Source organism: Cololabis saira, chromosome 23 (genome assembly GCF_033807715.1).
Source record: "Cololabis saira isolate AMF1-May2022 chromosome 23, fColSai1.1, whole genome shotgun sequence".
In the NCBI taxonomy this organism is placed as follows: domain Eukaryota; kingdom Metazoa; phylum Chordata; class Actinopteri; order Beloniformes; family Belonidae; genus Cololabis; species Cololabis saira.
Genome location: NC_084609.1, coordinates 332,501 through 346,600, shown reverse-complemented (window position 1 = coordinate 346,600; position 14,100 = coordinate 332,501). Strand labels below are relative to the sequence as shown.

The following is a 14,100-nucleotide window of genomic DNA, read 5'->3' as shown; positions in this document are numbered from 1 at the left end:
CATTCCTTGGTCCAAATCTGCACTTCTTTGCTCATTCTGGGCCAGAAGAAGCGCCTCCGCAGGATCGACAGCACCTTCTCCCCACTCATATGTCCTGCCGCTTGGTGGTATTCTGCCCAGAGCCCCTGGGTATACTTTGGGGGGACAATCAGCTGTTGGGTGGGTGTCCTTGTATCTGGCTCTTCCACAAGCCGGTAGAGGATCCCGTCCTGCTCCATCAATCGCTCCCATTCCTGCAACAAATGGCTTAGCCATGGGGAGGAGGTGCGTCTCAATTCGCTGGATGGAGCCTTGCCTGTTTCGAGCCATCCTCGCAACTGGGACAGGTCCACGTCCTGCTGCTGTCGCTCTCTCCACAGGTTGACAGACACCGGGGGGTCTACCACTGGGGCTGATGCACTGGGTACGCTGACGTGCAGTCCGTCTGCCTGGACGGTAGCCTTGGTAGTCTGGGGGAGCCTGGACAACAAATCTGCATTCTGATTACTTGACCCTGGACGATATTTAAGGTCAAAGGAGTAATTGGAAAGTTGGGCCGCCCACCTTTGCTCCACAGCCCCAAGACGGGCAGTGTCCAGGTGTACTAGTGGATTGTTATCGGTAAACACAGTGAATTGGGCGCCCCATAGGTAGTCCTTAAACTTATCGGTCACCGCCCACTTCAGAGCCAAGAGCTCTAGCTTGAAAGAGCTGTAGTTCTGGTCATTGCGTTCTGCTCCAACCAGGCTACGACTAGCATAGGCAATAACCCTTTCCTGTCCCTCTTGTACCTGGGAAAGGACTGCCCCAAGACCTTCTAAACTGGCATCTGTGTACAGCTTAAAAGGCAGTGTAAAATCGGCATAGGCCAGAATAGGGGCTGAGAGGAGAGCTGCTTTCATTTTTTCAAAAGCATCTTGGCAATCTGCTGTCCAAGTCACAGGACTGGAATCCCGACCAGCAATGCCCTGAAGCAACTTGGTCAGTGGAGCAGCCAGACGGGAAAAAGAAGGGACAAATCTTCGATAATACCCCACAAATCCCAGGAAAGAGCGAACTTCCTTTGTAGTGGTGGGTACTGGCCAATTCCTCACAGCTTGAGTTTTCTCTGGATCGGTAGCCACTCCCCCACAACTGACCACATGGCCCAAGTACTTAACTTCCCGCTGAAAGAGGCGACATTTACGGGGCTGAAGTTTCAACCCATGGTCCGAGAAACGTTGGAATACTGCCTCCAGGTGGTCTAGATGAGACTGAAAGTCCGGGGAGTAAACAATCACATCATCTAAGTAGATCAGAAGGTAGTCATGTACATAAGAGCCCAAACAGCGCTGCATCAAACGTTGAAACGTTGCTGGGGCATTACAGAGACCAAAAGGCATCCGAGTGAACTGGTAGAGCCCCAGCGCTGTGGCAAATGCAGTTTTCTCTTGATCTTCTGGGGCTACCTCAACCTGCCAGTAGCCTGAAGCAAGGTCCAGAGTTGAGTACCAGGCGGCCTTCTTCAAACTGGTCAATGATTCCTCGATGCGGGGTAAGGGGAAGGCATCCTTGTGAGTAAATGCGTTGAGCTTCCGGTAGTCCACGCAGAACCTCAAAGTGCCGTCCTTCTTCCGCACTAAAACTATAGGTGCAGCCCATGGGCTTGAGCTTTCCGTGATGACCCCGCTATCGAGCATCCCCTGCAGTAGCACCCTGAGTTCAGCGTGCAGTTTTGGTGGAACTGGCCTATATCGTTCTCGGCTTGGGGGCGCTGTCCCGGTGGGAATCTGGTGGCGCACAACACCGGTGCAACCAAAATCCTCGTCGTGGGCTGCAAACACGCTTGTCCATTTTTCCAAAAAGGCAGTCAACTTATGCTCTTCTTCTGGGCTCAGTCCATCCCCTTGTAACTCCAAGGCAGGGTGCTTAACCTCAGGGTTCCAGCTGGCTGTGGCTCCAGGGGTATGATGCACTGCAGCTGCTTCCACCCGGCACACACTAACTTCCACCTCTTGGGGACCTGTGGGCTGCAATTCCAACCGCGCTGGGGCCTGCACTTCCTCGGGTTCAATCTGGGAAACTGCAGCCAGGGCCTTTCGTTGAGGCAGCTCAATTTGGAAAGGATGGGGATTACACAGCCTCACCGGAACCTTGCCACCCCGTACTTGAGAAATCGTCCTTGCCACTCGCCATTCTCTGTCTCCTTCTGAATCTCCAGATAAGTCTTCCACCAGTACCAAAGTGTCTGGTGAACACATAGTTTGGGGAACATGGGCCCACACCATCATTTCCGTCTCTGGGGGAATGACAGCTGGAGCTTGTCTGTGGAGCTTAGCTGTGCCCTGCACTGGGGCCAATGGGGACAGAGCCTGAAGCCGTCTACACGCAGCAAAAGCCTTCTCCCACGCCCGACCAGCAAAAGGTGAGAGAGATGAGCGGAAAGCTCGCTGCCCCGGGTGGCCACACTGAAAAAGGACTTCCCAGCACTGAGATATCACATTCATGCCCAACAGCCCACGTTCGGTGTCCACACAGTCATCTTGCACAACAATCACGCCCTGTTCAGGTAGCGCAATCCCTCCCACAGCCATATCCACCACTGCATAGCCCACATAAGGAATCTTCAACCCATTGGCAGCTTTTAGGGCCAGCCATGAGAGATCATCAGGGTCCTTGATTAGGTCGGCCCCAAAGTGGCGATGGAACAGGGAGTGGCTAAAGAGTGTCACCTGGGAACCAGTATCTAAGATACAGGGAATATCCTTGCCACGGATGTTGACACTTACTTCTGGGCAGCGACCTACGAATGAAGGCTTTTCAGAGGGATCTAGGCCCGCCTTGGTCCCGGTCACTTGCCCTACAGTGGCCGGTGAAGCTGAAAACCCTGGGAGGGTACTTGTTTCCTAGGGCAGAAACGTTGAATGTGACCAACTTCCCCACAATCCTTACATACAGGACGACCCTGTTCATCCCACTGGAAGGTTTGATTGCTGCGGTTAGTTGCACGCCTCCGGTTACTCAATTGGGGTCTAGAGGATGCTACTTGGGGGTTAGAAAAGGCAGACATCTGGCTTCGTAATTCCTCTGCGATCGTTTTACCCAGCAATGTGACTTGCTCCTTAATCTCCTGTCGCATCTCAGTCCTAAAGGACTCCTTGAGCTGCTCAATATCCAGGGCTGAGGGTATAGACTTCAGCGGTGGTGGGACAGCCTGGGCCTGGCAAGCCATGGCATCCTCACCTCTAGCATACTCCCGCTCCAGGGCCAATGCCTCATCACAGGCCGCCTCAAATGACATAGCTGGGGATGCACGTCTGAGCTCTCGTTGCAGCTCACGTTTTGCTGGGCCATCCCTCAACCCTCTGGAAAACTGTGCACGTAAGACACTATTTGCAGGGCCCACATTAACCGGATCACTGCTCTGCCACCTGTTGAAGGACTCACGAAGACGCAGAATAAAGTCCTCTATGCCCTCCCCCAGCAGTTGCTTACAGTCAAAAAAAATCTGCCCTCAATTGGTCCGGAGAATGGTTGCTCCCATACTTTTTTGTCAGAACATCCAGGATTTTCTGATCGGTGTCTCTATCTTCTGATGGCATTAACATGATCTGTTTGCGTGCTTTGCCATCCAAAGTAGTTAAAATAAAATCTACTCGCTGTTGCACATTTAAATTTTGTGCCCGCAGGAATGCTTCCACCTGAGCCCGCCATTTGTCATACATCTCCACCCCACCTTCCCCACAGAACTTGGAAACCCATGAAGCACCCATGAACCATGGCAACATGGCTGCATACGCCAACTGGGGGTTGGGATCATTTTGGGGGTGAAAATCTCCCTGCTGGCTTGTGCCTGCCTCAGGACGTTCGTAACTCATTGTATCGTATGCGTGGTCTATTGGGGATCCCGCCAACAACGCCAAATTATGTCACAATCGGTAGGTTCTTTTCGATCCCCAATAGACCACAGAAGCAGGTGGGAGGTTACGACACTTTATTCAATAGTGAACAACAAGTAATATATTTTCGGCTCACTGGGGTAAAAGAAATCTGGGGGTTAAGATCTGCCACTAATAATATTAAAAACAACAACGGGAGGAGGGGGCTCAAATTAAATAGCTTGGCCACCAGAATTAGACTGAGACCTAGATACACCACTGCAAGAAACCAATATCAGAATCAAATAAGGATCACGGCATTAGCCAATGGTAACCAAACAATAAGTTTCCAAAACACATGCAAACACCATTAAAAGCAGGTCTCGTGAAACATCTATAGTGGCCCCAAACCCCTTCAACCCCCCTCCCTACAATCAAATCCTGTATCCCCCAGATAATGATGTCAGTCAGTGGCCCCTAAAACAAATAAGAATAGGAATTAAAAATGCTCAGCCGAGACAATATAATAAAAAGGACAATAAGTAAAACTCTATGATAAAAGTCAGTGGTAAAAACCCGTGGCCATACAATGAGCCAACAGTCTGTACTGGCCCGCCCAGGGCCTACAGTCTCTGCGCGCCTGACTGTGTGCGCTGGGGGAGCTCTGGCGTCCCGCACCAGGAAAACAGACGTGGGATCAGTCCGGCAGGTGAGGGGGCGTGGTCCGACAGACTCTCAGGAGAGGAACAGCGTCGGCGAGTCAAACCAGGCTGGAAGGCAGGAAAAGAGTGCAATCAGTGGACTGAGTTATAAGAAGTTACACTCACTCGTGTTCAAGCTCCAGGGTAGACCGTTCCTCTATGTGAGAAAATAGAGAGCGATGTTCCCAACAAATGAGGTGATCAAGCGGGGGTCCCTCTCAACGTCCAGGAAGGCAAGCAGGAATCTCCCTCTGCGTTCAGCCTCCAGCGCTGTCGGTCTCTCTGCCGTGCGTTCAGCCCCTGCGCCGCATCTGTTTCCCCTTTTTATCACCGCTGTCTCCACCTGAGAGCCTTGATTGCAAGACTTGCTTCACCTGTGAAGAGAGCACAACAAGGGAAGACACACCCACCCCTGCGCAATTATCAGCCAAGTCCCAGTTGAATTGCTCTCCTGCACACAGTTCACTGTCCACAGTGTTTTCAATAAAAACAGTTAAAATCACAGTTCAGTCGCCGTCAGCCGCGACACACACACACGCTTTATACAAAAAATGTAAAATAGAAATAACCATAAATAGTTAAGTAATAAAAAAAGCAATATAAAAAGTAGAAAAAGAGTATGTACAAGAGAGAAAAAATTAGTAAACACCAAATAACTGGATAATGTTTACAAAATATTTACAAATATTTCCAAAAATACGTGAGGTATTAGTGGTTATTGCACTTTTAAAGAGACAGGTTTATTGCACACGGGTGGCTACAGTTGCTTGTTATACAGTGTGATGGCTGTGGGGATGAAGGACCTGCGGTAGCGTTCCTTCTTGCAGCGGGTGGAGCAGTCTTTGGCTGAAGGAGCTGCTGATGCTCCCACAGTGTCAATATTTATATATATATCACTTCGTTTGTTCGGTCATTCGTTCGTTTTTATTTATTTCAAACATGTATATATAAAAAAACAAGAAAAAAGATAAGAGAAAAAATACAGGTGGGCAAAAAAAAAACACATCAAAAAACATATTTCAGTTACATGTTGGAAAAGGAGTGGGAGGAAACGTATTTAATCCCACCCCCTTTCCACAACTAAACATAAATTATATGTCTGTATTTACGCTTTATACTCTACACTAATTTGTATAAATAAATAAATAAATATATATAATTTTTACAAAAATAACCTGTTTAATACCAAATGTAAGCTCTGTCATAAATATAATATAACTATGATATAAATATAATATAACTATGATATAAATATAATCCGTATATCTAAGTATATAAACATGCAAAGACAACATGACAGAATAGCAGAACACACACAGCTGCTGATCTTTAAACACAGTCTTCATTTTTATACCTCAAATAAAATGTCTTTATATTTCTTTTTAAATTGTTTTATGTTTGTACATTCTTTTAACTCCAAATTCAAATCATTCCACTTGATTCCAAAAACTGATACACAAAAACGTATTTTTGTTGTACGCATGAATAAAGATTTGAAGTTTAAATGATAACCCCCTTCCCTCCCAATGAATAATTTCTGAATGTTTATCCGGTAGTGAATGATTTTTTGCTTTAAACATTACTGGTGCAGATTGAAATGCCACTAGATCCATGAGTTTTAGTACTTTAGACTGTAAGAATAGTGAGTTAGTGTGATCTCCATATCCAGCCTTATGAATGTATCGTATTTCTCTCTTTTGAAGTACGAGTAATGAGTGGAACCTGGTTTTATAGTTATTGCCCCAAATTTCTACACAGTAAGTGAAATATGGAAGAACTAGTGACCAGTAAAGAATGTGGACGGCCCTGTGATCCAAAACCTGTTTTGCTCTGTTAAGTACTGCAATGCTCTTTGAAACTTTGTTTTGTACATGCTTAATATGAGATTTCCAGCTAATTTCATCCATTATTACTCCAAGAAATCTGATTTAGTTTACTCTTTCAATATCACTGCCATCCAATTCAACTTTTATTTGCATATCACCTCTCCGATTACCAAAATACATTATTTTTGTCTTACTCATGTTTAATGATAATTTGTTATCAGTGAACCATATTTTTAACTTACTCAATTCTGTTGTGACATCAAGCATTAGTTTTTGTAAATCAGTACCAGAGCAGAACAGATTTGTGTCATCAGCAAATAGAACCATGGTTACAGCGCCACCTAGCATCACGGAGTCAGCCATGCTCTGGACATTTATCTGATCTCTGAACAGCAGGTAAACTCAGACCAGTGATCCGGTCTTCTGCATGTCGTTATCTGATACGATCAGAAATCCCATCTCTTTGCTGCATGTAAACGTACTGAGTGGTTCCCTACCATCTAACCGGGGCCAAGCTCGATTCAGCAGACTACTAGGATTAAGCACCTGGCTCTCCACTGCCTGTCCTCTACATAAAGAACTTTATTGAAAACTTCAATCTGTTCTGGCAGCGCAGTTACCTCTTCACTGGGGGTGGACTGTATCTGAATAGAGCTGGAGAGGCGCTGCTCACCTCTAACCTACTTCATACTGTTGACTATCACAAGGTCAAGATATAGTGCTGGCTCAGCAGCTCAGAACCTCAGCAGAATAGATACAGAAAAAGTATCTGTTTGGCGCGGCTCCACCCGCCTCGGCCCGTAGTGGAAAAGCACAAGACGGGGACGTGGCGGGTAGAAGTGCTGAGTAGATACTAGTGGAAAAGGGCCAGAAGACAGAAGACGAACCCCCAACAGGGCGACACCCGCGCAGGCCCGACAACGGAGGACCCAGACCCAGGAACCCCATTCATTCATCCATTCATCCATCCATTCATCCATCCGATTTCTATAATAATAATAACATAATATACTAACAACAATAATGATAATAACAATAATAATAATAATAATAATAATAATAATAATAATAATAATAATAATAACCATCTTTGTATAGTAATAATATCAATAAATTATGTTCCTCAGCACTTTTTATCAACTGTTAGCTTTTATTTCTTATTTCTATTTACATTTTTAACTTTATTTTCTAATCTTACTGTTAATGTTTTTATTGTGTTCTGTATGATGTTGATTGTAATTCAAGAAGCCTATTGGAATGTTAGGTTCTGATATGATGTTGATCTCTTTGTATTTTACTTGCATTGCTCTTGCTGCTTGTTCCGCACAGGTTTTATGTAAAGCACTTTGAGTTGCTTTGTGCATGAATTGTGCTATATAAATAAATCTGACTTGACTTGTTTCACCTTTAGTTGAATTTACTGAAACGAATGAAGTTTTGCAATATATTCAAATATTCCAACCTTCACCTGTACATTATGACATCACCCCCCCCACCCCCCCCTCCTCCTTCCAGGGTGGAGCCTGCTGGACAACGGTTTCTGACACCAGGTCTGAGGAAGTGTAAGTGTGTTTTTAATCAACCATCTTCACTCGTTCATGAGTCCATCAGTGATCAATAACTGATCAATAATAACTGCAGCTGCTTGTTTGTTCTCCATCAGATTCCTGTCAACTCACCGTCGACACAAACACAGTCAACAACAACATCAAACTGTCTGATGACAACAGGAAGATGACACATGTGAGGGAGTATCAGTCATATCCTGATCATCCAGACAGGTTTGATGCCTATCCTCATCAGCTTCTGTGTAGAGAAGTTCTGACGGGTCGCTGTTACTGGGAGGTCCAGTGGAGCGGACCTGTTTCTGTATCAGTGAGTTACAGAAGAATCAGCAGGAAAGGAAACTCGGACTGTACATTTGGATGGAACGATCATTCCTGGAGGCTGGACTGTTATCCAGGTGGTCAGTACCGTGTCTGTCACAATAGCAGAGAAACATCCATCACCTCCTCATCTCCATGTCCAGACTCTGGCAGAGCAGCAGTTTACGTGGACGTTCCTGCTGGAACTCTGTCCTTCTATGAAGTCGTCTCTGACAGACTGATCCACCTCCACACCTTCAACACCAGCTTCTCTGGACCTCTCTATGCTGGATTTGGACTCTACTGGTACATGTCTGTGTCTGGGTCCAGGTCTGGGTCCTCAGTGTCTCTGTGTCCAGTTTAGTCTCCAGAGTCTCCGGTCAGAGAAACTGTCTCTGTTGGATCCTGGACTTGGACTCTGGTTCTGGTTCCTCAGAGTCTCCATGATGATGATGATGATGATGATGATGATGATGATGATGATGATGATGATGAAGGAGATAATCACCATTTATCTTTAGTTTTTTGGTTTATTGTATTTTTATTTGATCTTTTTCACATTTAACATTAAATAATTTACTGGCCTGTTGATATTTGATCATAAATTAGATTTTTATCTCATTATTCTTCTTTTTTAAATTGTTCTTAATTCTGTCTAAATGTTTTCATGTTTGACTTCACGTTTAGATTCTTAAAGTCTTGTTTCTTCCCTGAAACAAAGTTTAAGCTTCAAATCTAAACATTTCCATTTTACATTCAACTTTTCCAGTTTGTATAATATTTGATTGATTTATCTGATTGTTTTAATTTGATTCCTTCAGTTTTCAAAGTTGTTGATGTAAAAATGAAGTGAGAAGATTGAAATATTCATGTAACATCCAACATGTAAAAACATCAGCAACATGTTTAAAAGTATTCAAGTACTCTTGAAACCAGTTTTTTAAGGAAAGGTTTATTTACTGCAACTTTAAAAACATGAGGTACATATCCTAAGTTTAGGGATAAGTTGATCTGGTCCAGTATTGTCGTACCAAAAAGAGAAAAAAATATGTGCAAAACATGTTTAGATAAATGTAAATGACCTTTTATGTTGCATGTCCTTGGCAAACATCAGAATGTAACATGTTTCCTGCTGGGTATTGGTCTGCTGCCAAAGGTCTGAATAAAACAATCTGAACGGAAAAAGTTTCATTTCTGTAACAACAAAGATAATTAAAGCTGCAAGCAGCGATGAACGGGCCCTCGCACTCACGTCCACCGCCCCCCATAAGCATATCAGAAATGACACCACCCACGACTCTCTATGTCAACCCATTCAAAAGTTATAGCAGAAAAAAGGAACAACCAATCAGAGGAAGGGGCGGGGCTAATTCAGGCCAATGAAGGTCAAGGACTCATTACAGAGTCCCATGACATCACCCACAACTTCCTATGTCAAACCATTCAAAAGTTATGGCAGAGAAAAGTATTCTAGGGGGCGCTGTTGAGCCGTTAGGCCACGCCCATTAATGCAAACCATTAAATATCAAATGTATCACCAGGCCTGGCTTGCATGCAAAATTTGGTGACTTTTGGAGAACTATCAAATATGGACCAATCAGATGAAGGGCACGAGCGCTTTTTCACGTCTAGCGTCGCCACGGTAACACTTTTGAAAGAGAAAAATAATGTGCGTCGTCGCAGGAAAGAGACGCACATCTTGATGTAAAAAAAACACAAAATTTGCTTACAAAAATTGCAGCATCCTGCCAGGCTCGAACTCCCAACCACCGGCACCAAAGATCGCAATGATCTGGTTGAGCTATATCTCAGCTGATACCTCACACTGACTTACTGGATTAGGAGAGACCAAGATAGCGATATAATGTCTGGAACTTTTTTTTCCTAATTTTTTAAATATTTGTAAGGTATAAATATTAGTAAAACACTACTATTTTATTATTACTTTTTCTCTAACCATTCTACCGCGGTTCTAACCGGGCTGAGCACGGGACTATTTCTAACGTCACCACATTACAACAGCTGATTGGTCGGGGGGCGGGGCCGTCATCACCCTACTCGCCACTGATTGGTCGGGGGGCGGGGCCGTCATCACCCTACTCACCACTGATTGGTCGGGGGGCGGGGCCGGCAGACGTTTGAATCAGGAAGCGGGAGTCAAACCATTAAAAAGTTATAGCAGAAAAAAGGGACAACCAATCAGAAGAAGGGGCGGGGCTAATTAAGGCCAACGAAGCTTAAGGACTCATTACTGAGTCCCATGACACCACCCACGACTTCCTATGTCAAACCATTCAAAAGTTATGGCAGATAAAAGTATTCTAGGGGGCGCCGTTGAGCCGTTAGGCCACGCCCATTAATGCAAACCATGAAATATCAAATGTATCGCCAAGTCTGACTTGCATGCAAAATTTGATTACTTTTGGAGAACTATCAAATATGGACCAATCAGATGAAGGGGGGGCGCGCCTTTTGGCGTCTAGCGTCGCCACGGTAACACTTTTGAAAGAGAAAAGTAATGCGTGTAGTCCCAGTATGGAGACGCACATTTTGATGTATAACACACCTGGGTGCACATTACGGTTCGGGCCGCATTAATTGCCGAAGGAATGGCATAAATTGCGCCAAAATTACACAATTAATTCAAAATGGCCGACTTCCTGTTCGGTTTCGGCCATGGCTCCAAGAGACTTTTCTTGAAGTTGTGCCATGATACAGGTGTGTAGCGATTTTCGTGCATGTACGTCAAACCGTATCGTGGGGCTTGAGGCACAAAGTTTTCCGGGGGGCGCTGTTGAGCCATTTTGCCACGCCCATTAATGTAAACCATAAAATATCAAATTTACCGCCAGGCCTGGCTTGCATGCCAAATTTGGTGCCTTTTGGGGAACTATCATATATGGACCAATCAGATGAAGGGGGGGTGCGCTTGTTGGCGTCTAGCGTCGCCACGGTAACACTTTTGAAAGAGAAAAGTAATGCGTGTAGTTGCAGGATGGAGACGCACATTTTGATGTATAACACATCTGGGTGCACGATACGGTTCGGGCCGTATTAATTCTCGAAGGAATGGCATATATTGCTCCAAAATTACGCGATTAATTCAGAATGTTCAAAATGGCCGACTTCCTGTTCGGTTTCGGCCATGGCGCCAAGAGACTTTTCTTTAAGTTGCGACATGATACAGGTGTGTACCGATTTTCGTTCATGTACGTCAAAGCGTATTATGGGGCTTGAGGCGCAAAGTTTTTTCGGTCTGAACCAATCAGATGAAGGGTGGGCGCGCCTTTTGGCGTCTAGCGTCGCCACGGTAACACTTTTGAAAGAGAAAAGTAATGCGTGTGGTCCCAGGATGGAGACGCACATTTTGATGTATAACACACCTGGGTGCACATTACGGTTCGGGCCGTATTAATTGCCGAAGGAATGGCATAAATTGCGCCAAAATTACACAATTAATTCAAAATGGCCGACTTCCTGTTCGGTTTCGGGCATGGCTCCAAGAGACTTTTCTTGAAGTTGTGCCATGATACAGGTGTGTAGCGATTTTCGTGCATGTACGTCAAACCGTATCGTGGGGCTTGAGGCACAAAGTTTTCAAGGGGGCGCTGTTGAGCCATTTTGCCACGCCCATTAATGCAAACCATTAAATATCAAATTTTTCGCCAGGCCTGCCTTGCATGCAAAATTTGGTGACTTTTTGGGCACGTTTAGGGGGGCAAAAAGGCCCTCCTTTCGTCAGAAAAATAATAATAATAATAACTAGAAAATTTCTGGAAATTTTGATATGGGCATGCCCTACCGCCCATTCGTCCCCTCTCCCTGCTTTGGTTTTGGGCTGTAGTGGTTGTGCTTAGGGTGGTTCTATGTCAGTTTGAGGTGTTTTTACACTTGTATTTCATTCATTCCTGTGCTCCCAATAGTTATTAATGGGGCGCGCTTTTTGGCATCTAGCGTTTCCACGGTAACGCTTTTGACTGAGAATAGTAATGCCCTTCGAGGCAAGATGGAGACGCATCTAACGATGTATGCCTTGCATGGGTGCATGTTCCGGTTCAGGCTACGTTAACGGATAGGTTTTTTTTTTCACCATGGTACAAAACCCCATCCGAATGAATGGGGCCATTTGGCCTGGATTTTGACATAACATTTCCTTAAATCCCAGCTTCATGAAATTTGAGTATGTTGAAGTCCACTGCGTGCCGAGTCGGGAAACATTTGTACGATGTCTCTACGATAACCTGTTGCCTAGCAACAAGCGTCCAAAGTCAAACAGAAATAAAAAAGAAAATGAAAGGCCAATATCGCAAAAACTGTAATAATTAGCATAATGAGGTTGTAGGGTCTGTTAGTGCCAATCGGGCCGAGTGTTTGAAAGTTTCAACGATGTCTCTACGATAAAGTCCGGCCGAGCAATAAGCGTCCGAATTTTTGCCTTTTTTTTTGCTTTTTGGCGTCTAGCGTTGCCACGGTAACACTTTTTACTGAGAAAAGTAATGCCCATCGAGGAACGATGGAGACGCATCCAACGATGTATGCCATGTATGGGTGCATGTTCCGTTCAGGCTATGTTAAAGGATAGGTTTTTTTTTCACCATGGTACAAAACCCCATCCGAATGAATGGGGCCATGTGGCCTGGATTTTGACATAAAATTTCCTTAAATCCCAGCTTCATGAAATTTGAGTATGTTGAAGTCCACAGCGTGCCGAGTCGGGAAACATTTGTACGATGTCTCTACGATAACCTGTTGCCTAGCAACAAGCGTCCAAAGTCAAACGGAAAAAAAAAAAAAAATGAAAGGTCAATATCACAGAAACTGTAATACTTGGCATAATGAGCTTGTACGTACCATTAGGGACAATCGGGCCGAGTGTTTGAAAGTTTGAACGATGTCTCTACGATAAAGTTCGGCCGAGCAATAGGCGCGGGAATTTTCGCCTTTTTTTTTGCTTTTTACCAACTAGCGTTGCCATGGTAACCCCTATTACTGAGAAAAGTAATACCCATCGAATCACGATGGAGACGCATCCAACGATGTATGCCATGCATGGGTGCACGTTGCGGTTCGGGCCGTATTAACGGACGAAAAAAAGTGCGGAATAATAAGAATAATAACTAGAAAATTTCATGAAATTTTGATATGGGCATGCCCTACCGCCCATTCGAGCCCTCTCGCTGCTTTGGTTTGGGGCTGTAGTGGTTGTGTTCGGGGTGGTTCTATGTCAGTTTGAGGTGTTTACGGTTGTATTGCATTCATTCCTGTGCTCCCAATAGTTAAAAATGGGGTGCGCTTTTTGGCGTCTAGCGCCCCCCACGGTGACACTTTTGACTGAAAAAAGTAATGCCCATCGAGGCAACATGGAGACGCATTTAACGATGTATGCCATGCATGGGTGCACGTTCTGGTTCAGGCTATGTTAACGGATAGGGGTTTGTTTTCACCATGGTAACAAAAAACCCATCCGAATGAATGGGGCCATTTGGCCTGGATGTTGACAAAAGATTTCCTTAAATCACAGCTTCATGAAATTTGAATATGTTGAAGTCCACAGCGTGCCGAGTCTGGGAACCTTTGTATGATGTCTCTACGATAATCTGTTGCCTAGCAACAAGCGTCCAAAGTCAAATGGAAATTTAAAAAAAAATGAAAGGTCAATATCGCAAAAATTGTAATAATTGGCATAATGAGCTTGTACGGTCCGTTAGTGCCAATCGGGCCGAGTGTCTGAAAGTTTGAACGATGTCTCTACGATAAAGTTCGACCGAGCAATAAGCATCCGAATTTTCGCCTTTTTTTTTGCTTTATGGCATCTAGCGTTGCCACGGTAACACTTTTGACTGAGAAAAGTAATGCCCATCGAGGCACGATG

The 14,100-nt window shown here is 44.8% G+C and overlaps 2 protein-coding genes across 2 annotated transcripts in view; one reads left to right on the top strand and one right to left on the bottom strand.

Annotated features, from left to right (window-relative positions):
• LOC133424432 (protein NLRC3-like) overlaps positions 1-9,243 on the top strand; it is a 35,273-nt gene extending 26,030 nt beyond the window's left edge. Inside the window, exons 10-11 of the mRNA XM_061715042.1 lie at positions 7,879-7,925; positions 8,027-9,243. Coding sequence (XP_061571026.1) covers positions 7,879-7,925; positions 8,027-8,592 — 613 coding nt within the window. The 3' untranslated portion in view covers positions 8,593-9,243. The remainder of the gene's footprint in view (positions 1-7,878; positions 7,926-8,026) is intronic.
• LOC133424461 (zinc finger protein 239-like) overlaps positions 1-14,100 on the bottom strand; it is a 278,042-nt gene that overhangs the window by 86,072 nt on the left and 177,870 nt on the right. The gene's annotated exons all lie outside the window — the stretch shown is intronic.